This window comes from Ambystoma mexicanum, chromosome 6q, assembly GCF_040938575.1.
Source record: "Ambystoma mexicanum isolate Mex_15411 chromosome 6q, UKY_AmexF1_1, whole genome shotgun sequence".
In the NCBI taxonomy this organism is placed as follows: domain Eukaryota; kingdom Metazoa; phylum Chordata; class Amphibia; order Caudata; family Ambystomatidae; genus Ambystoma; species Ambystoma mexicanum.
This window is the reverse complement of record NC_090937.1, coordinates 1,468,300,388-1,468,326,397: the sequence shown is the minus strand read 5'-3', so window position 1 is coordinate 1,468,326,397 and position 26,010 is coordinate 1,468,300,388. Positions and strand designations below refer to the sequence as shown.

At 46.6% G+C, this 26,010-nt stretch overlaps 1 protein-coding gene across 1 annotated transcript in view; it reads right to left on the bottom strand.

Moving 5' to 3' along the window:
* Positions 1-26,010, bottom strand: part of MRPL35 (mitochondrial ribosomal protein L35) — a gene marked incomplete at its 5' end in the record, with an annotated part of 244,742 nt that overhangs the window by 55,767 nt on the left and 162,965 nt on the right. The window contains one exon of the mRNA XM_069632174.1: positions 16,581-16,716. Coding sequence (XP_069488275.1) covers positions 16,581-16,716 — 136 coding nt within the window. The remainder of the gene's footprint in view (positions 1-16,580; positions 16,717-26,010) is intronic.

The window sequence follows — 26,010 nt, the reverse complement described above, 5'->3', positions numbered from 1 at the left end:
CCAGGCAACTCTGAAGTCACGGAGTCCCCTGCTACCAAAGTAGGGTCCTCCATGGCTACTAGCCCGGCTCCCACAGGAGTAGGCGACTCGGTAGTCTGTTCAACTGGACTAGGGGGCTACCGTCCACGCTGGTCCTTCCAACAAGCAATCTGGAAGCACTCCAGGCTCTAAGGCTTTCAAAGCACTCAATCTGGCGTTCTCTTTGGTCCTCAATTGTGTAGCCGCTGCGACTATTTTGGGATCAGGAAGATCATTACCCCACAGTCAAGGGACAGGGATGGAGTCTTTTACCGCTACACGGCGCTGGGTCGTTACACCTCAGCAGCTGAACTATCGCCAAGGGGCACTTACTCTTATCAAATCCACTTACGCATAACTCATCAATATACTGGCCTGGCTGTACCCACTGCTGGGTGACAGAGGTGACGCTAGCTGTAGTGTCTCGGACTGCAGGAGTTGTGTCCATTGATGTACACGTGCTCTAGATAGAGTTGAGTATTATTGGGAACTGGGGTCTCTTCAGGAGATGCAGTACCGGTCCCACTTCGTGTAACCAATCCATGTTCGGCCACTCCCTGGCCTAGTGGGAAATCCTCCTCCAAGAGGCCCACACTAATGATGGCCTCCATAAGTCCAACATTCACTATGGCTTGTTTGGGTAAGCCCTTGCAAGCAGGATTCCCTTTTCTATGGCCCAGCTCTTTACACACAAAACAACCTTTGGGTGGCGAGAATGTAGGTGTCCCAGTGTTAGGGGTGCCGGCACTCTTCTTTTCGGTGAGCACTGCTGAACTAGAGTTTGGGGGTTTCACTTTGCTCTTTTGGGACCTGACTTTGAAGAGGATTGGGTTGGACCTTTATCCTTCCCATCCTGGTTTACTTTTTTGTCCGCCGATTTCTCTTCCGGTTTGGGTGTGCTCGCCCAAGCCTTTCTGGACTCGAGTACTCACAAACCTGTTGGCAGCCTTTGCAAGCTCCCTAGGATCTGTGATAGTCTTGTCCACTAGATGCTGGTGTAGGTCAACCTCAATTTTTAAACACATGCTCACACACAATAAAATTGTACATCCCTTTAAATGTGTCAACTTTGTTACAAGTCACCCACCCGCTAAGATATTTCAATGACGTGTGTGAATGTTCCAAATGTCTGCCCACTTTTCTTTCCAAGCCCTCTGAAGCTCTTTAGATACTGTTCTGGGGTTTTACAGAACTTCCTGAAGAGGGCCTGCCTTCATGCGCCCATAAACGGGCCTTTCCTCACTGAAGAATCGCATCAGTCTCTGGTGTCGGTAAGCGACTCATCAGGGCTGCACCCCACAGTATCTCATCCACCTCCTGCAGCTGGAATGCAGAGCGCTTCGAACCAGTCAAAGATATCCTTCCACATTTCATAAGCCTATACTAAATCTTTGGGGATGTGCCGTTGGGGCTTATCCCGGGCACTCTGGTATGAGCCACTACTGCTGCCTTCGCTAGAGGCGGATCTGTTGGCCTCTACTCTTCAAGCGCAAGCTTGCGCAGCTCTATGGCAGCTCTGTCCTGCTCAATGGTGACCTTGTCCCGCCGTTTGTTCCTCTAGCGCTAGTCTCTCCTCGAGCAGGAGCTTTCTAGCCGCTACCTCATTAACAGCCGAAACAATTACTAGGTACCTTAGAGACACTGCTGAGGCCTGGGACCTGCGGGATGCCCCACTAGCCCCTGTTCTCACCGACACTCTGAGTGTTGAGAAACTACACTTGCCCCCTGACGGAATGATTGGCGAGAAACACTGCTCATGCTGTCGTCCGTGTCGTTTATCCCCTCTGGAAGGTCCATTCGGGTATACAGGGCCTAGTCTGTTTGGGTACCACAGGTCCTAGTCCGTCCCTCTGAAGTCTTCTCCCCAACAACCCTCGCTTCTACCCACACTTTGAGGCTGGTCAGCAACTCAAGTTTGTTGACCTTAGTGCTGTGGGGAAGTCCCCTCTCTTGACATAAGACGCGCAGGACATCCTTGGTCATGCCTTTTATAAGGCTCCAACTGATCTGACCGATTGCCACCAAAGTGACGAATCAACCTCCGGGGAACCAGTGGTCCAGGGATGAATATAGATTTCTAAACCATAAATCAACATCACATCTCTAATAACTCCTTGTCCAATTTTGGTAACGTGGACAGAACGGCAGGCTTATCTCTGCAAGGTCATGGATCGTTGGTTAGTTGCAACAAAGTGAAAATACAATTACCACCCAATGATAAAAAGGAACCGTTCAGTCAAGGCTGTATAAAAAATACCTACTTTATTACTACAACAGACAGTTCCAGCACACTACAATTACAACCCACACTGTAAAGGAAGATAGGACAGCCAGTTTCACGAAAGAAAGGGATGCACTCTGGATACTGACAGAAGGGTAGTTGGTAAAGTAATCAGTCTTATAGTTCAAGATGATTTTGTTCCAGGGGCAAAGGGTTGTAACTGTCTCTAGGGTCCTTCGGAGAAGGACCAGGGGAGTAGAACCACAATGTACCTGGTGCTGAAGAAGGTGGTGCTTCGCAGCCCTGGAGACAAAGTTAGTGGCGGGAGACAGCTGCGGGTGGCGGCTGGCAGTTCAGCATGGTGGCTCGGGGCCAAGAATCGTCTGTGCTGGTCGAGGCGTCTCGGGCAACTCTGTTTACTGCGACGTGACAACAGTCAGTGGTGCAGCCGGAAGCGTTTTGAGGACTCGACTGTCTCGAAAATGTCCTTAAAAGATGGACGCTTGATGGTGTGGTACTCCTCTTAGCTTCTTCAGGGCTTGTATCCTTTCCAGGCGGACGGCCAAATGCTCAGGAGGGTGTTGGCAGGCAACGGCCTTGTCGTTTGTCCATAGACTCTGACACTTCCCCACCTAGGAAGCTTGCTGTCAGAACCTAGCAGGGCACGCTGTGTGCTGGCAGTGTACTGGTTCTGGAGCTGCTGGATGGGTCCTCCGAGTCCGGTATCTCCTTGTGTTCCCTGGGAGATGTTTAGGGGAGGGATATTGCTTCCCTCTTGGAGCTCATGGCGTTCCTTTACTGGTGGAAGATGCAAGGTAGACTACCTTCAGCCCGAATCCAAATGATGACTCCTTACTCCTTGCAAAGTCTTCAGATCTGCTAAGTGAGGGATTCAGCCCTCTTTTAAAGCCAAATGGGCCCCAGTGATTGATGTATGCTAAACCTACCTTCATGAACACATCCTGGGTCCCCACCAACAATCTTCTATTATGCATGAGGTCAGGACAAGAGTGCTCTGCAACAGGACAGACAAGGGGGTGACAACATATACCCAAGTCCCACCCATCTTCCTGTCTGTTGTAGACAGAAGTGTCTCTCTGGTTAACTCAGCCCTCTGCGACTCTAAGCAGGTTTTCCCTTTAAGTATTTTCTGGGAGCAGACTTCCCTTCTCCCCCAAACCACACGTTTCTCCCCTCTGAAGAGGGGTGAGGGGGGCAGCTCTGCAGGGGTTTGCCTAGTGGACCCAGACGTGCATTTCACTGCCTTTCATACAGAGGGGTGGGAATTACCTTCAAGTTGACACATAGCACACCAAAGGGGTCTTAGTCCCGCCTTCCCGTTGTCTCTCCGGCAACCAAGACCACTCGGCAAGCTTGCCTCAATTCTCTAGTATGCACTGCCACCAGCCCGAGAACAAAGGAATGCAGATCCACGGAACCTTTGATATTTTAATTAGGCTGCTTATGGCTGAAGGAAGGTGTGCCTTCACCCTTCTTGGAATGCTTTGATGTATCCAGACCTGTCACATTCCAAGACAATATGACGGGGAAGACGGTGCCTATAGGCTGTGTCTTCCCAGAGTACAGGCGACTGTTTTGTGTGGGAAGCAGAAGAAATGGGTGTGGAATGGCCACACTCATTTCTCGGAGGTTGGTCTCTCATCATTCATTTTCATTTATCAAAGCATTCCCAGGGGCACGCACGCTCCCTGTGCGGATGGTCTAATTCCTCACATTCACAATCCCATATAAACTTCATGCCCTTTTAATTGTCTAATAACTGGCCTCCGTGAATGTTCTTGTTCCTCCTAATCTTTGAGAAATAGGTCCTCGCACATGGTCTGCTTGTTAGACTCCCTTTGTGCTTTCCCTTCAGCTCTCGAAATAGCATCCTTGGTTCCAAGCCAATGTACTATTCTATTTTGCAAAGGAAAACAACTTCATCTTTCAACTTTAAGATCCAGGGCTCGTATTTTGAGGTAGCTGGGTTGATCGACCACCATCTCATCCTTTGCACCCGCTCTCCACCTAAACTCCAGAAACCACTTGCCATGCCTCTCCCCTCCTCCACCACCAGAAGCGCACGCCTCCTCACTAAAGAGAGGTTAGCCCCCTACATCCGTGTCCCAGCTCTAATGGCCCCATTCTCCAAAGAACCCAAATGTACTCGCCCACTCCCTTAACACTATTCTCTGAGGCAATAGATGCCATTGCGCCCCTGTCTGCAAATCAAAGCCGACCAAACACTCCAACGTATGGTTTACCCCTGGAACCCTTGGCCCTGCGCTCTAAAAAGCGTGCAGCTCTATACAAGTGGCAAACCAACCAACTAGCCTCAGACAAACTCCAAATCAACAAACTCTCCAATGAATACAAAAAGCGATTATTCACGCTAAGGCCAACTCATTCAATACACAAATCATCAATCCCAAATCCAATTGCAAGGAAATCTTTACCATCTTCAGGGTGCTAGAAACATTCTTCCCCCTCTCACCCCAAGCCATCTCAAAAAATTGAGCCTGGTGTTCCGACATCCAATCAGCCATGCTCCACAAGCTTGACACCCTCCGGAACTAATCAACTCCATCCGTAGCCCCCTAATCCTGTCCAGCCCCCACCTCCAACACAACACTCTTCTCTTTCAGGGATGCCAACGAGACAGCAGCCTCAATCATGAAGAAAATTAAACCTTCCATGTGCGCAAAGGGGAAATCTGCCCATTTCCCTTATCAAGGAGTGTGCAGAGTTGCTCGCACCATTCCTCACAGCGTTCATCAACGCCTCTTTTGCATCAGGATCTGTTCCTCCCAGCCTTAAGGAAGTGTGGGTTCGCCCACTTCTAAAAAAAAGCCTTCACTCAAACCATCCAATCCCAATAACTACAGGCCTATAACCAATGTGCCCTTCAAACATAAAATTCTAGACAGGACAGCCTACCTGGAAGTCCAGCATTTCTAAGAGTATAATAATATCCTAGGCTTTCGACAATCCGGCTTCCGTTCAGGTCACGGAACTGACACAGCCTTACTAGACCTCAAAACCCAAATTGATGACATCAGAGACACAGACAAACCTGCCTTACTCCTCCTCCTCGACCGATCAACCGTATTTGACCTGGTGGACCATAAGCTACTCTGTCAACACCTCTGTGCCTCGGCCTTCTTCTCCCCTAAGGCAATCCCCTGGATCGCCTCCTTCCTCCAAACAAGAGCATGCAAGGATTTTCAGACCAAGCATTGGCAACCCCAGCCACCATCCCATGCGGAGTCCCTCAGGGTTCCGGCCTGTCCCCCACTCTATGCAACATTTTCACTATGTCTCTTCAACACACTTGACTCGCTCTGCATTATGTACACCAACTACGCCGACGATACTCGGGTCCCCTTGTCTGGCGACTACGAGGCAGATTCCAAAACCCTCAACTCCACCTACTCCACCATCCACACAGGATGGCTGAGAACTGGCTATTCCTGAACGGGGATAAGACTGTACTACTGTAAGCACCCACTGACTCCCAGATTAAACTCGACAACCAGTACCTATCCTTCACCATCGACAACACCACCATCCCAGTCTACCAATAAGTCCAAACTCTGGGAATGTACTTCCATGCCAACCTAACTATGACCAGACAAGTTTGTGCAATTGCTGCCTCTGCAGCCTACAATACTAAACTTAACACCGATAGACCACTCCTCTTCAACACAAACTGTCCATAGCTAGAGCCCTAAAAGGCTAAAAACTGGACTATTGTAACGTACTCTTCATGGGAACCTCAACAAAAAATGTTGACAAACGCCAAACCATTCAACACACCCTTCGCGCTGCACTGGGCATCCCCGCAAGAGAACATATCTCCGCAGCCAGACAGCAAGCACACTGGCTGCCTGTCCGCCAACGCATCCTTTTCAAAACTCTTGCCCTCACCAACAAATGCATCCATCGCACAGCACCTCCCTGCCTCTCTAACAGTCATCATTCCCCCGCCTCCAGACTCACAAGAACACCATACGCCAACCTACTGCCAGAGCTGGAGGTGCTAGTTTCCCCTTCATTGCCTCCAGGCAATGGAACTCTCTCTCACGTGCCCTCAGAGCTGAACCTTCACATCTCGCTTTCCGCAAAGCAATTCAAACTAGACTATTTGCTTATAAACCTCACACACACCGCCAATAAGGCCCTTACCCAGCCACTTGTGTGTCCGAAGACAAACAGTATCCTAGCGATATTGAATCATGATATGCAGCTCCATGCTCATATGTAACCGTGTGCTGCATTATCACCCATGTAACCAATCTTGCAGATCTAAACTTATTTATGGGCTAATGTAACTAAGCCCCTTTCCTTGTAAAGTAACTAAGCCGTCTTTCTTGTAACAGCGCCGCAATGACTCTGGGATGTTTGTGCGCTTTATAGAGGCAAATGAAAAAAATAAAAAATATAAAGAAAAGAAATTGACACCAGCCATCACCCATCTTCTAATAGTCACCCTAAACATTGAATATATACCTCCCATAAGCAATCTGCTATGCATTCTTTATACCTTTCGTTTCAGCGTAATTACAGTTGTTGACCAGTGAGTCACTTCATTCTTCGTGTTCCTGAGTACTGTATCGTAGGGTAAATGTTTCTCTTAGTGCTTCAGTTAAATTGTCATGCTCAAGTAGTTTCATATTGTTTCAGCATAGGTTCTTTTATCTTTTTTATGACATTCTTTTGCTTTCATAGGACTTTGTTGTTACGCACATCCATTCTGTTCATGGCTGCATTTTGACATTTCGGCAAAGTACATCCTTCTTGGTAACTTTCCTCCACTATGTCAGCTAGCGGGTATACTCTGAAGGGTTGTCTGAGTGCATATCATCTCTCATACTCGACGTGGTATAGGATCATTTCAAGGATTAAGGTATGGGTTCCCCCATCATGGCTCTTCATCTGTCATCCCAATGTAATGGAGGCCAGGGGGCGGGGACTAGGAAGACAACCGGTACCACCTCCTCTAAACCTCACTTCCCCTACTTGAAAAGTTCTTTTAACAGTCTGCAGTCAAAGGCCAGAAGGAATGACTCCCTTCCCCAGGCTGGAAGCTTGTTCTTACTTCTGCCACATGATACCAGGAGGATGACTCCCTCCTCCTGATGCTTCGCACTATAGCATGCCAGTCACACTACACGAAGGGGGAATAACTCCCTTACCCTGGACACTCCAGTGCGTCTTTGTTTTAATACCATATAAAGTTCCAACTATAATTGGGTCCTAGATACAGGTTCTTTAAGTCGGCAGACCTGGTTCACTAACCTGCCAAGTACTGCCACGAGGAAGAGGACTCATTCTCTTGGATAGGATTGTCGACCTTGGTTTCTCTTATTCTTCTTGGTTGTGGATCATTGACCCTTCTCTAGTAGTCAGTGGAATTCCCCAACCACTAACAAAGAGGAGCTTTCAGGTAGATTTGACACACATGAGAACCAATCTGGGTATCACAACTATTAGGCCAAGTAACAGTCTTTAATGCTTGCCTCCCCCCTAATCCAAAGTCCCCTCCAGGTCTCCAGTACCTCACTTCACAGGAATGTCGGCACATGGCTAGGGTTTCCAGGGACAATGGTTTGCCTCTCTGCTGCTACGGACTTCTCTCCCTCTGTGCAGCTCTGCTTCGTTGGGTTTCTCTCTGCATCTCTCCCTTCAGCATGGTACTTCCGTGCACGGCTTATCCTCCTTCGGGACAACTGCAATGGCGCCAGAGAAGAAAGGCTGCAGCGCTCCACAGCATACTCTGTTCCTCCTCTTTTGCCCCCAAGCTGTTTTGAAACACCTGCGCCTGAAAGTATCCACAGCTGCTGCCTTTAGCAGCTGAAGTAGATGGGTATCTTTGTCCCCCTTTGGTTTTTATACAATGTAGCCAGTTCCCAATAGTCTTGTTGTATAATTCTTCATCTCTTTCGTTGTTTTGATCTCGATACGTGCGCAGGGCCACCCCGTACCAGTATGTGTGACAAGTGATCTTCATGTTTTCTCTACACTTCATAGCAATATTACTTTCAGACTTCCTATAGTTCTCTATCTGATAATACATAGGTTTACACACTCTAGATGTTCATACTCCTCCCTGAAAGGGGGGGGTGGGGGAGTCTTTCCTCCATGAGAACCCATTATACCACTCCCCACTCCCAGGGGGACTATCGGGCAGAGGCCTCACCTCCCTGGCCTCATGGGAAGGGACCCCCCCCCCCTTCCAGGGAGAAGTGACGACATCAAGTAAATTGTTAACCCAACGTCATCCAGATATGCGCCGGAAAAGCTGGAATATGGTCCAAAAATCTGGTCCATTAGTAATTGGAAAGTAGCTGAAGCACAGTGTGTCCCAAATGGTAGGACTTTCAAATGAAATAGCCCTCTATGGTGGAACATTTTGTCTTTTCTTTGTCCGTGCAATTTAAGGGTACCTGCCAATAGCCCTTGGTAAGATAAATCATGGAGCGGTATACTGACAACCTTATTATCAGCTGGGGTCAGCAATCTGTCATCGGATAATTATCCAACTGGGATATAGCATTAAAAAATCCACAATGGATTGGGTTTTGCCACAAGAACTATTGGTGAGGACCATGGACTTACAGATGGTTCAATAATGTCATCTGCCAAAATTTTCTACACCTCTTGAGGACTACTTTCCTTACCTCTGGAATCCGTTTAGGTTTTAAGTTGCTGATTTTTCTGAGGGTTGTGGGAGGAGTGCAGGTGGGATGTTGGATTCCTTTCACTCTGAGGTTTGCAACTAAAGGCATCCAGGGAATGGGTCAAAAGATCTTTGATGTCTTGCTGTTGCTGTAGTGGAAGGTCAGGGTGAGGTACTAAATGTGGTTCCCTCCGTCTCTGACAATAAACTGGCCATTGCCACGGAGGAAGATTCAACTGGGGTCTCTTTCCATTCCTTCAAAAGGTTGATGTGGTATATTTGGGCCTTATTCCGTCTATCGGGTTGGCAACTCGATAGTTACAGGGGCCAGTTCTCTCTAATTTATCATATGGGCCATGCCAGAGGGACAGCATTTTGTGTTCTGAACTAGGTACATGTACCAATACCTTCTGTCCAACAGAAAACAACCGGGGTATTGCCTTTTTATCGGATTGGGCTTTTTGATTTTCCAGTACTTTTTCTGGAATGTACTACATCTCTCACTACGGTCATAAGTTCTTTAATCCGCTGTATGGTTTGAGACAGATGTACAATGGCTTCTTCCTGTTCTTCCCACATCCCTCAACAGGACCATGATGTCTTGGATCAAGTCCATAGATGAGTTCGAACAGGAGTACCACAGGGAAGCTTGGGGAGTCTTGCTGATGGCAAATAACACCCAAGGAATCATCATACCCCAAATACAGCCGGCAGCCTCTACCAATTTCTTCAAAACACTTTAGGGTTTTAATGAAGCGTTCAACCAACCCATCCGTCTAGGGGTGATAGACGGAGGTTCACAAAGTTTTAATGTGTAGAATCTGTTTTAATTCTGCCATGATCTTACTCAAATGTGGTGCCCTGTTCTGTCAACATTTCTTTTGGGAAACCCACCCGTGACAGAAAAGGGATCAAGTGTAAATATCTGCTGAGATGTATTGGTCCTTAGCAAAAAGGCCTCAGGGTAATGTGTGGCATAGTCAAGAATGACAAATGTATCTATTCCCAGGTTTAGATGATTCCAATGGGCCTACTACATCCATCCCTATTTGGGAAAGGGGATTACAATTATAGGCAATGCCTGTAATGGAGCTGTAGGAGGGTTATATGGAGCAGTCCTTTGACAAAAGATGTAGCGACAACATTTTTGACGTCTGCATACACGCCTGGCCAGTAAAACCTACTCACAAGCTGTCCCTGTGTTTTGGCCATCCCCAAATGTCCCGAAGTTAAGTGAGCATGTGCAATTTCGAGGACTACTGTAAGGCATTCATGGTGGCAACAATAAAAACAGACAAGGGATCACAGTTCAATTAAACTGTATAGGTATGTTGGAAAAACGCCTAATCTAAACATAAATCGAAGATGGGAACAAGCATCGACCATCAAACAATAAGGCAGTCCTAGTGGTGCCTATACTAAAAAACCTATTGCCAATCCTTTACGTTAAATACAAAAAGAAGTGTGGGAAAATGTTCTTAAGAAAGAAGGAAGTGTTCGCAAATAAGTCAGGATGGAATAGACTGGGTCTCCCTTACCCATGTTTTCAGCAAGGGACAAGGTAGGTCTCTGGAGCACAGCACACGTTCGAGCTTTCCCAGCACGAGCCAACAGTTCCGCTTTCAGTGGTTAAGTCTCTTTTCTACAAAAACGTCTCTCGCCGCTGTGGGACTGATGTATTTATAAACAAAAATGTTTTCTCTGGTTGTACGTTGGGTGATGCCTTTCACCCTTGGATCCCCCTCTTACAGGTGCAGATACCTAAAAAGTTTCTTAATGATACCAGGACCTCCGATAGCTATATCTTCTGGCTTTCAAGAGCCTGACCGGTACAAAGTGAAAGCTTCAAAAAAAGTTCTTCTCGTGGCTTTATTTGGGTGGCAGTTCTTCACCCCTATGTTCCCCCTCTTCCAGGCTCAGACCCCTCTTGAATATTAGCTTTTCTTTGTCTAGGGTCACTCTCGCATTGGCAAGTAATCAAAAGGTTTTCCCTCTTGTATTTTGCTTTGTTGCATTCACGTGTCGTCGGCAGTTGGCTTCTCACCTTTGGATCCCCCCTTCCGGGCGCAGATCCGACTCGTGTTCACCTCCCTCAATTGGGTTCACAATGGCTTTCAATGCAAATTGTTTGTGACCTTTAGAAATCTTAATGTCTTTTTAAACAGTTCACTGTTAACATCCCTCGGCCGAGGTCACTCTTGTCAACACACTATTTCGAGACTTTAGACTTTGCCCCTTCTTTATCGGCATCCCTCGTTCGGGTTCACTCTTGCCAATTGCGTCTTTCTCATTTAACTTACACGATGCAGGATTCACTTCCCTTAGCTTCACAATCATCTCGGTCAAAAACATTCGACTGTAGAGAGGATTTTACAAGACCCCTGTAAGACCACTTTGACCCCCTTCTCGCCTTTCCCAAGACCTTCTGGTTAAGGTAGTTGCAATAATCAGGTAATCGGCCAGAGTTTCCCGAGTGAGCACCCATGTGGTGCCAGACTCCTCTGTTGCTGGATTTCCCCCCTTTCTGTATCAATAGTTATTTTAACCTTTCACAGTTCAATTTAGCCGTATGCTCCTTTTCGTTCAACAAAGTTTGGTTTCTTATCGACTCTCCCCTCGACGTCCGGCTGTGATCAACCGATTGGCTTTCCTTCGAGTCAAGGTTGGTACCACAGAGCGTCTCTCCCCGGTTTGGTTATCAGCGGAGGAGGGACTCGTGTAACGCAACACATGCTGGCTATTGTTCGCGGTCTTACGATTCCTTCAGAGGTTTCACAGGCCTTGGTCGGAAAAGGCAAGGTCGCTTCTCTGCTCGTTACCTTCTCAGTTCACACCGTCTTTCTATTCCTCTTGAACTGCCGTGTTGAGTTAGTTCTCACGTTGTACGATCAGTCTAGCTTATATTGCGCTCTTGTGTTCCACCTTTTATCCCTTTTGGGAAGGGAAAGGGCAGTCAGGTTTGTGCAGTAATGATCAATTGCCTGACTTTACCTGACCCTGGTGTTGGGACATGTCAGGTAAATGGCTCTAGTGTTAGTCCATGTCCGTCGTCCTTCGTACTATGCTAAAGTGTTCGCGTCAGAAAAGGGTTGGGGGTAAAGTGTTTGTGTATCCTTCAAGGAAGGTTGGGGAAAAGTTGTCATATGAAGGTGGCTACTGTGTCTCACAAGTCAGTGTCCCACTTCCACTCCCTGAGGACGCCCCCCCCCCATATCCAGGTGATCCTCCCTCACTGGTCCACCCCAAGGAACTGGATCCAATAGCGATGGCAGTTTCCTGGCCACCTGGATGACATACCCCTGGGAGTCAGGGAGACACCTTCAGGTTTCTCACACCACCCTTCGATGACTTCTATGGACCACTATTTCGGTTAGAAGTGTGTCTCATTGGTGGCATCCCCCCGGTGCAACACTCCCTATTTATATATAAAAAAAAAAATAAACTTTTTAAAAACAGCTTTACTTTGAGGAAGGATTCGGACAGAATGAGGGCATTATCTTGGGCGAACACCATGCATATCTGGAATTCTCAGACTCACTTTCATCCGTGTTAGGCTTCGGCATTTCCTGTCTGTTGGATTTTTACGAGTTTGGAAAACAGGGCATTTTCTAAAATCCATGTGATTTTCTCCCCTGTCGCCATATGCTAAGAATATTTACTGTTGACCATTACATCCAGAGCATGCTTCCAAGCGAGACCTGGCATGGACACCAATTGAATGTATGTACCTTTGGGGGGCACTAAGACTAATTCAGTTGGTATGAGCTGCCTTTCTCCAGGCTCTATTGCAACATTGTGGCTACTGGAGAGGTCAAACCCTATGGACTAACTGGTATCCGAGGGGTTGGCGGCTTGGTTACTAATCTTGGAAGATGTCAGGGTACCCCAGTTTGTATCAACTGGGTCAGATCCCACTCTTGACAAGGGTGCAGAAGGACTCACACAAAAAGGTAGCATAGTTAGGGATATCGATTTATTAGTAAAATAAAGCAAGAGAAAACCTATCATTCCCAAATCCTTAGAGAGGGTTCCCTGTCTCAACAAAACATCCAAGGGTACTGCAGGATATCTGTAAGTAAAAGTGTCCACTATCCTGTGTCACGAAAACCCTACTTCTGGCCCTTGAACTATTAACTAATAAATAAAGAAGCCCTGTGTGGATCCCAGGAGAATGCCTCCCTCCTCCTGGCGTTCAGTCTCAAATTAGCCCAGGGGAATGACCTTTGTCCCGGTCCCAGTTACCAGGAGAATGACTCCTTGACTATGTGTTGCGAGAGTCCACGATAATGGTTTCTCTTTGGTTTGGCCCACTTGGTCCACTTCCCTGCAGAGTATTGCCACGAGAACAAGAACTAATCACCCTCTTGGCTGGGGTTTCCGACCCCGGTTTCTCTCCCCCTCTCTTTATATCTCCCTTGGCTGCCTTGCTTAACAAGTACTGACACGTGGAAGATAGTCCAGCTCATAATCTCGGCACCGCTCCCCGCACCTCTCCCTTTAACTTGTCTGCACCCGGGATGCGAGGCCGGTTCTTCCTTGGGTCCTTCTTGAGTGCTGCGCGGGCTTCTGTGCATCTCGGTTCCTTCACCATGCCAGCTTGGTTCCTTCACCATGCAGATCTCCTTTGAGTGACAGTATGGACGCTGCTTCTTGCGTTCGCGTCACCATCTGCCAGCCTCTCATTACTGTCTACACTCCTGGCCTCTGTGTGTCCTTCATGCTTCCCGGGCTCCACGGTCTCTTGTCCTGGTTGGCTGCATCTCCCCGACAGGCAGCCGTCTTTTGGTCTATCACGTAAGCATGACTACGCCTCGACAGAAGTTTATGCCACTGTAGTTGCTTCTTAGAATTGTTCTTTGCTCCGGTGTCGCACCTCATCCCAGAACTTCCACTATATCCAACTCTTCCAAAATACCTTCCTTCTCGAGCCCTTCACTCAGCTACTACCAACTCAGAGGGTAAGACGCTTCTCCAGGCAGAGAGTGGGGGGTAGATCTCTCCTCTGCAGGTGCCTAACTCTGGAATGGCCTCCCTGCCAGTCTCAAACTTGAGCCGGACAACCCGAAGTTCCAGAAGCTGATCAAGACCTTCCCTTTCTCCTCCGCTTTCTTTCTCTCCCTCCCCTGCTGACTTACCCGTTTTGCTGCGCCAACTGGTTGCATGGTACCCTGAGTCTCACTGTGTACCATGCTCCTCCATGATCAGTCTCCCCTGCATGGCCTCCGGGGCTACCGTGCACTTAGGGGCTGTATCTGTAACCCCTACAGTCCCCTGCCGCCTTGCACTTACCTAGAGCCGCACTGCCCAGTCTGCACTTACTCAGAGCAATGATGCCCTGATTGCACTTCCCCTTCCTCTCCCTATGACTCCCCCTCTCCCTTACCCCTGCACTTTGCATTGTTGCACTTGCACGATATGAATGACACAAGGCCTAGTAAGATAGTTTGCCTTGTCCTCCCTCTGTCTCCCCCTCCCATGTCTTTTCAAGCCTAGGAACACTGCTGTACAGGCACGTTATACATGACATATCATATCATATTTGAATTACCTATGTTTCTGATGATGTTCTTCATCCCAGTACTGTCCAGGACCTTGAGGTAGTCTACAACAGCACATAGGCCTAGTCTCTAAGAGATTTGAGGAGGAAGAAGAGGCTAAAGTGTGTGCGGTTGTGATGTTCCTATAAGGGCTACATCCTAGATTGTCACTGCTCCCCTCATTAAACTACCCCCAGGCAGGCTATCGGGTAGAGGCCTAACCTTCTCAGCCTCATGGGAAGAGGTTTCCAACCTTGCGAGCAGTGACAACATCTAATGATTCGTCACAATTCCTTTTCCAGTGTCTTCAGAAGGTCTATAATAAATAGCCTTTTATAATTGACTTTCTAAATTTAATTATGTGACATACTGTATAGACTCACTGAGGGCAACTGCCACCACTCCACTCTGACACTAAGCCTTGACTGCTCATCCTCGTAGAAGGACACAGAGGACATGCTTCACAAGATTTTATTAAAATAAAAATATACAGCCTTATTTTTCCTATCACTATCGGTGGGTCCTTCCTATGTTACCAAGGTGCTCATCAGTCATTCGTGATTGTCCAAAAGAGTAAGTCTGCTGACCAAAACTAACCTAACTGACCCTACCACTATGAGAACGAACCCATGCAAAATAATTCATTGCATTAGTAAAAATGCTGCACAGAGGCATAGCTAGGATTGTCTAACACGTGGGGACTGAAGTTAATGTAGTAGGGTCCACCTCAGTGACATTAACATTTGTAAGTGCCCACAAAGCACTGATGAGTTGGCAGGTGGGCCTCGCCCGCTCAGGTCCTACCCAGTCTACGCCTCTGCGGCTGCAAGCAATCTGTGACTACTTTAATTTAATGCAAAAAGGCTGTGAAAAAAACGTTTTAATAGAACATATGACAAATTATCCACTAGGGAAAAGCACAAGGTTTATGTAAATTATGTCCTACAAAACCCTAACTTTACATACATCACCCATAACTCAGTCATACCTGCATAATAATACTACATACATGTAAAATAAACAATTAAACAATATTACATTACAACACAGATGACGTGATGAATGCTGTCTGGCATTAGCTAAAGGCCAAATCGGAAAACCAAACAATTCATGATCCTGTGGTGATTATCAATCGGGCATACCATTTCATAGAAAAGTGTTTCAATGGAAGGATCACTTGCTAAAGGTGAACTCCAGTTTTGTCTGTGAAGTTGCCTTATTTTCACAGAATGTCTGCCTTCATCAGGGCCACAGAAAGCAAGTTCTTGCAGGGAAGAGTTTGAGCCTGAACAGCGGTCCTGCTCGAGCTCAGGCCTGGTGTCCGTATAATGTCAGGTGAGGAGTAGCCAGTCAGCAAACAATCAGATGGAAAGGGGAAACGCAGCCGGTAATGGACCCCTATCATGAGCTTGTAGACTTCAGATGATCAAGAATCCCCACAAGAGCTTGGGGATGTTACTGGCTGAATACAACAAAGTCACAGGTCCTGATGCTATTCGCATCCTGGCATGTAGCAATGAGTTTCCTGTCCCCTCGTCCCAATTAGTCTAAAAACATCTCTGTGCCGATGTTAAACTATATAGGGGTGGGGACAATATTGAATGCTGTGGTACTGCAAAAGTGACTTTAATGCAATTCAAGGAATCTAAAGCAGTTACTCAGCTGAGTAGGGGATTGTACCTTTTTACTGACAAAGGTCCGCAAGGACCAAAAGTTCTAAAAATGCTACCATCAAAGGTGCGAACAAAAAAGTTCGAACCTTTGGTGGTAGCATTGCAGTAAGTTATAAAAAAAGAAAAGAAAAAAAAAGGACTGCGGGAGTGTCCCCCTCAACACCCCACTCACTATACTTAACAGTATAGTGAGCGGGGAAAACCCCTGCAGCCCCCGTAGTATGCATGTGTGTTTGCATGAGAAAGGTGCAAACTTTTGGTAGTTCGCACCTTTCTCATGCAAACGTTTACGACCGCGGCAAAATCAGCTGCGGTCGGATCACTTGGATCCCCGAGTAGCAGAGAGGATAGAGAATATTTATTCAATTTTTAAACCTACCCTCATAATGCTTGTACTAATGACAAATATGCAACCATCATACCCATCCCACTTTAATAGTATTCCAACCTACCTTTTCAGAATAGGTACGCTCCCAAACACTGGGTTCAGCTGGGCACCCACAACAGAGTTATGTAGTAAAGGAGAAAATGTAGATGCAAAGTGGGCATTTGGAACATTGTGGGCCAGCGGGATTGATTTCCAAAGTCCTGCCAAGAAAAAACAGATAATTCATAATTGGATTTAAGATAATTATACACCAAAAGGAACCCTTTCCAGATGATTTTTAAATGAAATTAACAAAACGACCTGACAAATATTGTTTTTAAAAATTCCAAGATTTTTATTTTAAGCATTTCTCACCATAACCGATACAAGGCCCAGGGCAGCAAGTAGGGTCATCAATTACAGTTGTGTATTTGGCAGGACGGATACACCTGTGAAGGGTGCCATCGCTGTTAAAGGACTTGCCCATCAAATATTTTACTGCAATCTAGAGAGGGGGTTTCACCGCCCCTAACCTGACACTATTAGATAGCCACTCAGGCCCAATATGCCACATTCAGGTACCCAAGTCCAACAGCCCCACCGCATGTTAAGTTGGAAAAGCTCGCTGCGGCCGAGGTAAATATAATGTAGCTAATATTCTGTTGTGACTATGCGGCTGACTCTCAGTCTGACCCCATTGTGGCGACGCTACTAGCATGGAACAGACTACTACGACCAACGACAGTCTCGCCCCTACTACAAATGGCTCCCCATCTGGGAGGTTTGCTGGGCTTGAACCCACACATGATAAATCGCTGGCCCAGCACTGGCTGGCTCTGGGGTACCAGGCATTGACCGACCTATTCCCCAACAGGAAATTTATTACCCCACTAATGTGGCGCCAGGGCCACTCTGGGTCAGCGCTTGAGATGCTACAGTACAATAGACTCAAGGCTGCCTTCCGCAATATGTGGCCCTCTTACCCGGATTAACCCCCGGAGGTCGCCTACATAGCCAACTCGAGCGGTGCCTGTGGGCTGGTCTCCTTATATAAAATACTATTAGCAAAAGCCTCAGACAAACCCCCTAAAGCACGGAACGAATGGGCGGATGAATTGGGCCTTGAGATCCCAGACGAATTGTGGAGGAAAATGTGCTCCCACATGAACAGGCTACCCCTAAACTTCTGGTTTAGATGCATGCAATATAAACTGATGAACAGATTATACTACACACCCATACAATTGCTGAGTTTACTCGAAATGATTTACACACTTGTGCTCGGTGCCGAATAGAGGGGGCTGACCATTTGCACATATTCTGGGAGTGTCGGGAGATGGGAGGCTTTTGGGATGAGATCCTGCAGGCTCACACAGATATCACTGACTCTGCGGTTGACCATAGCCCGGTAAGGGTACTGTTTTGGAGTGTGGAACACAGATGACACCAGAAAGATGGCCAAATATTTGAATAGAAGTTGCATGTTGGCCAAGAAATGTGTGCTTCAAAGTTGGAAGAGCCCATCTCCCCCAACCTTTCAAAAGGTGGCTTAAGGCACTCACCTGGTCTCAGACCCGTGAGGAAGAATATATTAATATGCTCCTACTGCACTCCCGCCCCAAGAATGTGTGGTCTGCCTTTAATAGCTACCTTATCGGACAAGCTGAAGGAGCTTCCAAGACGGCCTCACCCCAGGCCCCGTGAGCGTAATTAGTAATGCTAAGGTGAGCCATTGCTATCAGTCCTCAAGGAAAGTAATACATTGCTTTGTATGAACTCTGAATTGTATATATGTGAAGTGTCTCTTATGCTCTGTGAATTGTGTTTGCTGTACCCATTCGCCAACAAATACATTTTTAAAAAAAAAGCTGCTTCAATTCACTTGAAACACTTGTGTATAGGCACGTTATAAATGCCTTATCATATATATATATATATATATACATATACATATACATATATATATATCATAGTAATGAGGTCATTGTAGCAGATGGGGCAACATTAGAAAAAGAAACGCCATCTATATGTCGGCAGGAAAGTGGCATCAGATTTTAGATTTCAAAACTATTTGCTAATATACTATTTGAATACTCAATAAATTGGACACATCAAAAATACATACGTATTACATTAAAGTAAGAACATATATCGTAACAAATGGCTCCTCAGGGTTCATTGGTCAATCATTGGAAAAAGTGCAAAAACAATTCACTCACTTTTTTAGCTCAACGCTTAATATAGCCCAATCAGATCAAGCACTGCATTAACTAGGTTTAAAAAAAACCATGTTCTATCCTACCAATCCAGACCACCAGTCTCCTAACCTTGGGTTTGAGATGAAATAATAGAGGCATTTGTAATACGGTTATTTACGAGTTATTAAACACTTTGGCAAGAGCAAATTCTTTGCAGTGTGCACTATACAATCTATGCCATACAAACTATGCCACTCACTCTCAGATGTTTGGCGTGTCGAGCAATGCTCCTCATGCACAACCCTCAGCAGAACACATGCAAGGCACATTCTAACATGGACTCCTAGCTTCCTATTCATTTTGTCCCTATATTATATGAATGGATGCAAAATTGCAGTGAATTACGGCAATCTTGTAGATGGGATAATTTTCTTGAGGGCAGTAAAGTGTGAGCCGAATCAAGTGGCTTGGAACCATGCGAGTGGACCACAATTGCGGTTAGCATGCTACTAGCAAATGGGCTGAGAGCAAGTTGTATGTTTCAAGTAGTGGTTTGTCGATGGGTGGCTCATAAAAAAAGAAGAAAAAAAACTTTGGCAACGGCTAGCTATTTGAGGGAACTTATGTCTTGACCGACCAGGACCCTCCCGCACCCTGATCACCTGCTGCAAAGCTATAATACTCATTTGGAACAACTCCTGAATAGAACTGCACTGCTTAAACTTAGAAGAGTTAGAGATCATCCTAACCACCAGAGTTGGTTTACCCCTGATCTAACTCTGCTTAAGCAGAAGAAACGACAGGCTGGACATAATTCGCTTAAAGAGAAAACAGGCAACTAAAGAAGCCTGGAAACTTACTGAGAAGGAATACAAACTCAAGGCTATGGGAGGCAAACAAAATTCTATAATGAACAAATAAGTAAAGCTGGTGGAAACGAAACTAAAGAACTATTTAAATTGTTCAGAAACTGGGAAAAGCCTAACACTTTGAATCGATCTTTCAAGCCGGATAGAGACTGAATCTATGTACAGAAAGCCTTTGTGGGAAAAAAAAAATCACCTTGGCACGTGCCTGAACCTGCAAAGATTTGGACAAACCCTTTTTGCCAGCGTCTCCTGCCACCATAGGGCAGGAGAAAGGTTGTCACTCTCCGACTTCTTTTAACATTACCTATGCATCAAACAGTGATGTAGCCGACTTGCCCAGGGATATGCACTGGACCAGTTGTCCTGGGGACCTTCTTCCCTCCAAAAATATTTTGGCTAACAAGGAAATGTTTGCGCCTTTCCACAGAAGGTTTATTAATGCCTCTTTAGCACAAGGTACAGTCCCGGTGGCCATCAAGGATGTAGCAGTGATTCCGCTATTAAAACAACCAGGTCTGGACCCTAAGGAATATTCAAACCATAGGCCAATAACAAATATTTGATAAAACAGTTACCAACCAGATGCAACATCAAATAGAGGCCATGGGTCTTACAAGAAGCAGTCCATCTTTCATAGTGCTCATGGAACTGAGTGCTCTCATTGATCTTCCTACTCATGCCAACTACTCTAGAAAGGAGCGGTTTGCGGCGGATTCTTTTGGATCAGCAGCTTACAACCTCCTTAACCATAAACTGCTGTTGAATACACTGACTCATACAGGACGCTTTTCAGAGAAAGCCATAAAGTGGATGGATTCTTTTCTTTGTGGCTGTAACTCCAGAGTCTGTTGGGGAGACGCCTCATCCGACCTTATCCAAGCTTATCCCAGTCTCTGTTCAACGTTTATATCAAGCCGTTATGCGTTGAAATAGAAAAATTGGAGGTTTTCTTCGCCAATTATAACAATGCCTTCATTATCCATGGAACTGAGCTGGCATTCTGAAACTGATCAGGAAAACCTGAATAAAATCTACAAGCTCCTTAAAGATGAGATCAACTCAAATTGGTTAAGTTTTAATTCTGCCAAAAACAGAATTAATAGTCTACGGGTCAAAGCATGCCAGAGAAAGGTTGATCCCGGCTTATAAGAGTTAGTATATATGGAGGTCGCATTCCTGTGGTAGACAAAGTTAAAAGCCTTGGTATCTTAAAAGGAGGATCACTTGATGCGGACGCCCATGTAAACTATGTGGTCAAAAACTTATTTGAGGGTTCTGAGACAGATATGCCCCCTGGTCACTGAAGAAAAAAAAAACCCACACAAGAAGTTCATTCAACCCATTGTTTTACCCCGACTTGACTAACAATTCCTTGCTAGGCAGGACAAGCAAGGAATGCCTGGGTAAGCTACAAAAGATCCAAAATGACATGGTGCGAGCAGTGTGTACTATTGTCCGGAGAGAACCGGTATCTTGGGCTCTCAAGGAACTCCACTGGCTTCCTGTTGCTGCTAGTGTCCAGTTTAAGATACTCACGTTGGTTCACAAATTCCTGTTTGGAACTGCGCCGTCCTATTTAAAGGAAAACTTTGAAGTCCACAAAACTGTTCGTAACCTCTGGTCTTCTGACGCACATAGTCTCCTCATCCCCCACTTCAAGAGAGGCAGGGCAAATGGTCGCTCTGTTCCCATCTTCATTGCTCAAGCCCGGAATGAGCTGTCTGAATTAGTAAAAGGAAAAACATGTTTTTAGGGAAAGTTTGAAAACTAGACTTTGTGTAAGCAGGGCTCCCCCATTTTTTTTTCTCCGTCTCATGTTGCCTTTTTTTCTGTGTAGCACCTGGATGCCGAAGGGATTTGGCGCTTAACAAATAGAAATACAATAACTGAAAATCTCACAATAATCAAAACCCTGTCGCTATGATAACCAGAGCATTTCTTTAGAGAAGCCTAGTGTATGACACAGTGCGTCCAGATATGATAGAAGCCCAAAGTATAAACATCAATCTAACTCCATGAAAAACTACACTCCTTAAAAAGGAGCCAAAACATATTATATTCAGAAAATATTACGTCACACACTCTCTGGGTTGAGCTAAATCTAGCTGGCAAACCGTCCTTGTCCTTATTTTTGGGGTTGAGAATCCAACAATGTGGAAGCAGATGGCATAGTGCAAATTATACCGTACACATTCCAAAGCCTCGCCATTTTATTGAAAGTCTTGAAAATTCTTTTTTTTTTAAAGGGCAAGATAAACACTTTCCAGTCCCCCTACACATACCCGTCATGCAGGAGAAACGTATGGATGCTTGTTTGAATATCAGCTTTGCTTAAAATGTACACTTCTTCAGAGGACACAAATTGTAATACATGTTAAAGGATTAGCAGAAATCAAATATTGGAAAAGAGAGACAGCCTCTGGAATTAGAAGCAGGGATTTAAATTCACACCTTCGAGTAGCAAAACTCAGCAGGTTTGGCAGAGGATGCTTAACCAAAGATGAACTGTGCAAGACCAGCTGCTTTATCCTCTAAGAGGATCTAAATATGCCTTCGCTAAATGGCTTCATTCGGAGGGTTAGGAAAGAGAAACAAGCGACAACAAAGCCCAGCATCAACGGCATCAGAAGGCTTGAAATAATGAGATAAACATTCCAAAGAAAAACCTTTTACTTCTTCAGTTCCAGTTTTGTAGAACACTCCTCCAAACAAACGGTACCCAATGTAGTTGCGCCGGAACGCCAACTGCTAAGGTGCGCACTGCTTGGCAGAGATTGCTTTATTACATCTTTATCTTGCATCCACAGGCTGCATGTTTCCATCAGTCCCAAATTGCCCCTGGAATTCCTTTTAACCTCTACAGTGCAATGAGTCAGCACTTATTTGGAGGCTAGACCGCTGGGGTGCGGAGTCTGGTCCAGTGCACCTTGCGTCTGTTACCTGTGTTGGTTAGCAAAGGCTGGATTTTCGTGGCCTGTACTCTTTGGCGGAGGTGCTGCTGAAGATATGCCTGCCAGTAGTGCCACACTACGGTGTGCCAAATAAGGGGTTCCTGCACTCTAGGTACTAGTGCTGCTGCACCCTGTGCGGCCTGTGGGCCCCTGCGGCCTCTCTATGTGGAGTAGAGTCCCAAAGTCATGAGAAAGTTGATCTCCATGTTTTTTCTTGGCTGCGGGCTATGGTACTTGCTGCCTCCTTCACTGGCAGGCAATCCTGATCGTTATTGTGGCCGCTGGGTTCTCCTCTGGTTTCCCGTTCTTTGCAGTCTCTTACTCCGCTCCAACAGATCTGGCTTCCACAACTGTGCTTAGCGAATGGGATATTATTTGTGCTGATGGAGGCAACTATACGACCGGAAGATGTATCAGCCCTGACAACAGAAGAACAAGTTACTTCTTACCTGGTAACGTTCTTTCAACGGGATGTTCCTCCGACGTATTCCTTATCTTTGATAATACGTTTCCAGCTTGCTGGCCTTGGAAATTTTTTCTGTAGAGGGCGCTGCGCGTCGTCGTCCGCCGAGTCGATGTCCCTCGAAGGCCACCGTATCGGCGCCGACGTCACCATGCCCATAAATAGCCACGCGCTGCGTCCGTTGCTCAGTTCCGTTTTGTAGCATAAGAAAAGACATGCCTGAATTGGTTATTGACCTTGAAGGAGCGAAAGCTGCAACCACAAGGGAAGTTATCACTGCGGGGATGGATGGGAGGGGCGATAAGGAATACGTCGGAGGAACATCCCGTCGAAAGAACGTTACCAGGTAAGAAGTAACTTATTCTTCGAAGGGATTGTGTCCTCCGACATATTCCTGATCTTTGATAGACTCCCATAGCAGTGGTATGTAATTGGAGGAGGGAGTGATAGTGTTATGTATCCCTTTAGGGATGGACCGAATGTAATACGGCCTTGCCAAATCTTGTCTCTTGAGCAGTGGAGGAATCCAGATTGTACAATTTTGTGAATGTATGTGCGGATGACCATGTGGCAGCCGCACATATGTCCCGGACCGGTACCCCTCTCTGGAGAGCCGAAGAGGCTGCGATACCCCTGGTTGAATGAGCCCCGAGATTTTGGGGTGGCTCTTTCCCTGCTAGTCTATAACATTCCAGGATGGCCAAAATAATCCACCTGGAGATGGTTTGTTTTGTTCTGGGTAGTCCCAACTTGTGACCTGAGTATCCTACAAACAGTTGGTCTGCTTGCCTGATCCTAGCCATTCTGCTGATGTAAAAGCTGAGAGCTCGCCTAGGGTCCAGCCTGTGTAGCCTTTCCTCTTTCCCCGGATGGGGAGGAGGGTAGAATGAAGGCAAGGTAATTTTCTGAGTAATATGGAATTCAGAAACCACATTTGGGAGGAAATTAGGCTTCACCTGTAGGACAACCTTGTCCTTGTGGAAGATTGTATGTGGGGGTTTACAGGAGAGAGCTTGTAGCTCACTCACCCTCCTAGCAGATGTTGGTGCTACCAGTAGGACAGTTTTAAGCGTGCGAAATCTCAATGCGCAAGAGTGAAGAGGTTCGAATGGAGTGCCCATTAAGACGTTTAAGACAAGTCCCATAATGGAACCTGGAATGGTTTTGGAGGGTAAACATTAGTTAGACGCTTGAGAAATTGTACCACTAGAGGAATTTTGAAATACAATGGTTCCTCCGCAGTGTGCTTGAAGATAGAAAGCGCTGCGAGATAGCCTTTTACAGTGCCAACTTGAAGGCCTGAGTTTGCCAAGTAGAGTAGAAACAATAACACCGTTGGTGTACCACATGAAAAAGGGTTGATATTCTCTTCCCTACACCAGCTGCAAAACTTGTTCCAACGGCAGCGGTATAAAGACTTTGTTGCCGGTCTTCTGGCCGAAAGCAACACCTCCATGACGTCATCAGGGAGATCCCAATCCTTTTACCTCAACCTTTCAGAAGCCAAACTTCCTGTTGGTGCTTGTGGCGAACAGATCCACCTGAGGGGTTCCCCAAAGGGCGAAGATCTCTTGAAGGACTTCCTGAGCTAGCTCCCACTCGTGGGAGACTGCTCTGCCTGCTCAGAGCTTCCGCTGTCAAATTCTTCTCTCCGGCTAGGTGGACTGCCGATAGAGAGATTCTTTCTTGGATTGCCCATACCCAGAGCTGCATCGCCTCTCTGCACAGTGGCAGTGATCCTATGCCGCCTCATTTGTTGAGGTAGTACATGGCCACCGTGTTGTCCGTCATTATCAGGACATTTCTCCCCTGTACTGGATGACAGGAAAGCTTTCAGCGCTAGTCTGATCTCTCTCAGCTCTAATAGGTTGATGTGTAGTCTGGACTCTGATGGAGACCAACGACCGCCGATTGTCAAGTCGTTGGCATGTGCTCCCCACCCCGTGAGTGAGGCGTCCGACTACTGTTATCTCCGGCCATGGTTGCCAAAACAGTTCTCCTTTCAAGATGTTCTCTGGATAGGCCCACCATTGAAGGTCGTGGGCTACCTTGTCCGGAATCCGGAGGAGGTCTGTCATTCTCCCTGAGAATTGTGACCACTGACTTCTCAGTGCCCACTGAAGAGATCTCATTCTCAGGCGAGCCTCTGGCACAAGGAAGATGCAGGATACCATGAGGCCTAGCAACCTCAAAAAGTCGAAGGCTGGGAGACGCTGGGCATTTTGAAACTTGGTGACCATCTGTAGAATATCTTGAGCCCTCACCTCTGGTGGCGAGGCTTTTCCCAGGGAAGTGTCCAGGACCGCTCCAATGAACTGGAGTCTCTGTGATGGTATCATCTGTGACTTCTTTAAATTGAGGTAGAAGCCCAGTCTGTGAAGGAAGAGGCAGACATAATCTAGCTGGGTCTGGGCCTGCTCCGAAGATACGGCCCTGATCAGCCAATCGTCCAGGTAGGGATAGACTTGGATCCCTTCCCTCCTTAGACTCGCCGCCACTACCGACATCAGCTTGGTGAAGACCCTCGGGGCGGAGGTCAGCCCAAATGGCAGAACTCGAACTTGATAATGAGAGTTGCCAATTGCGAACCTCAGGTATTTCCTGTGCTTGAGATGGATTGGCACATGGAAATAAGCATCCTGAAGGTCCAGAGATACCAGCCAGTCCTGGAGCTGGAGGGCCTGAAGGATCTGAGAGAGAGTTACCATCTTGAACTTGTCCTTCCTGAGGAACTTGTTCAATTCTCGTAAGTCCAGGATGGGTCTCAGTCCTCTGTCCTTCTTTGGTATGAGAAAGTAATGTGGGGGTGGGTGGGGGCAGAGTACCAGCTCTTGTTCCTGTCCGCTACAGGTACCGGTTCTATGGCACCTTTCTCCTAGCAGGTCCATAATTTCCTGCAAGAGGAGCGGATCTGCAACTTTTAGGGAGCTGTTCCCCGGTGGATGACTCTGAGGGATGTGTAGAAAGGGTAGGCAGTAACCTTCGGCAACTGTCTCCAACGCCCAAGCATCTGACGTTATAGCCTGCCATTCCG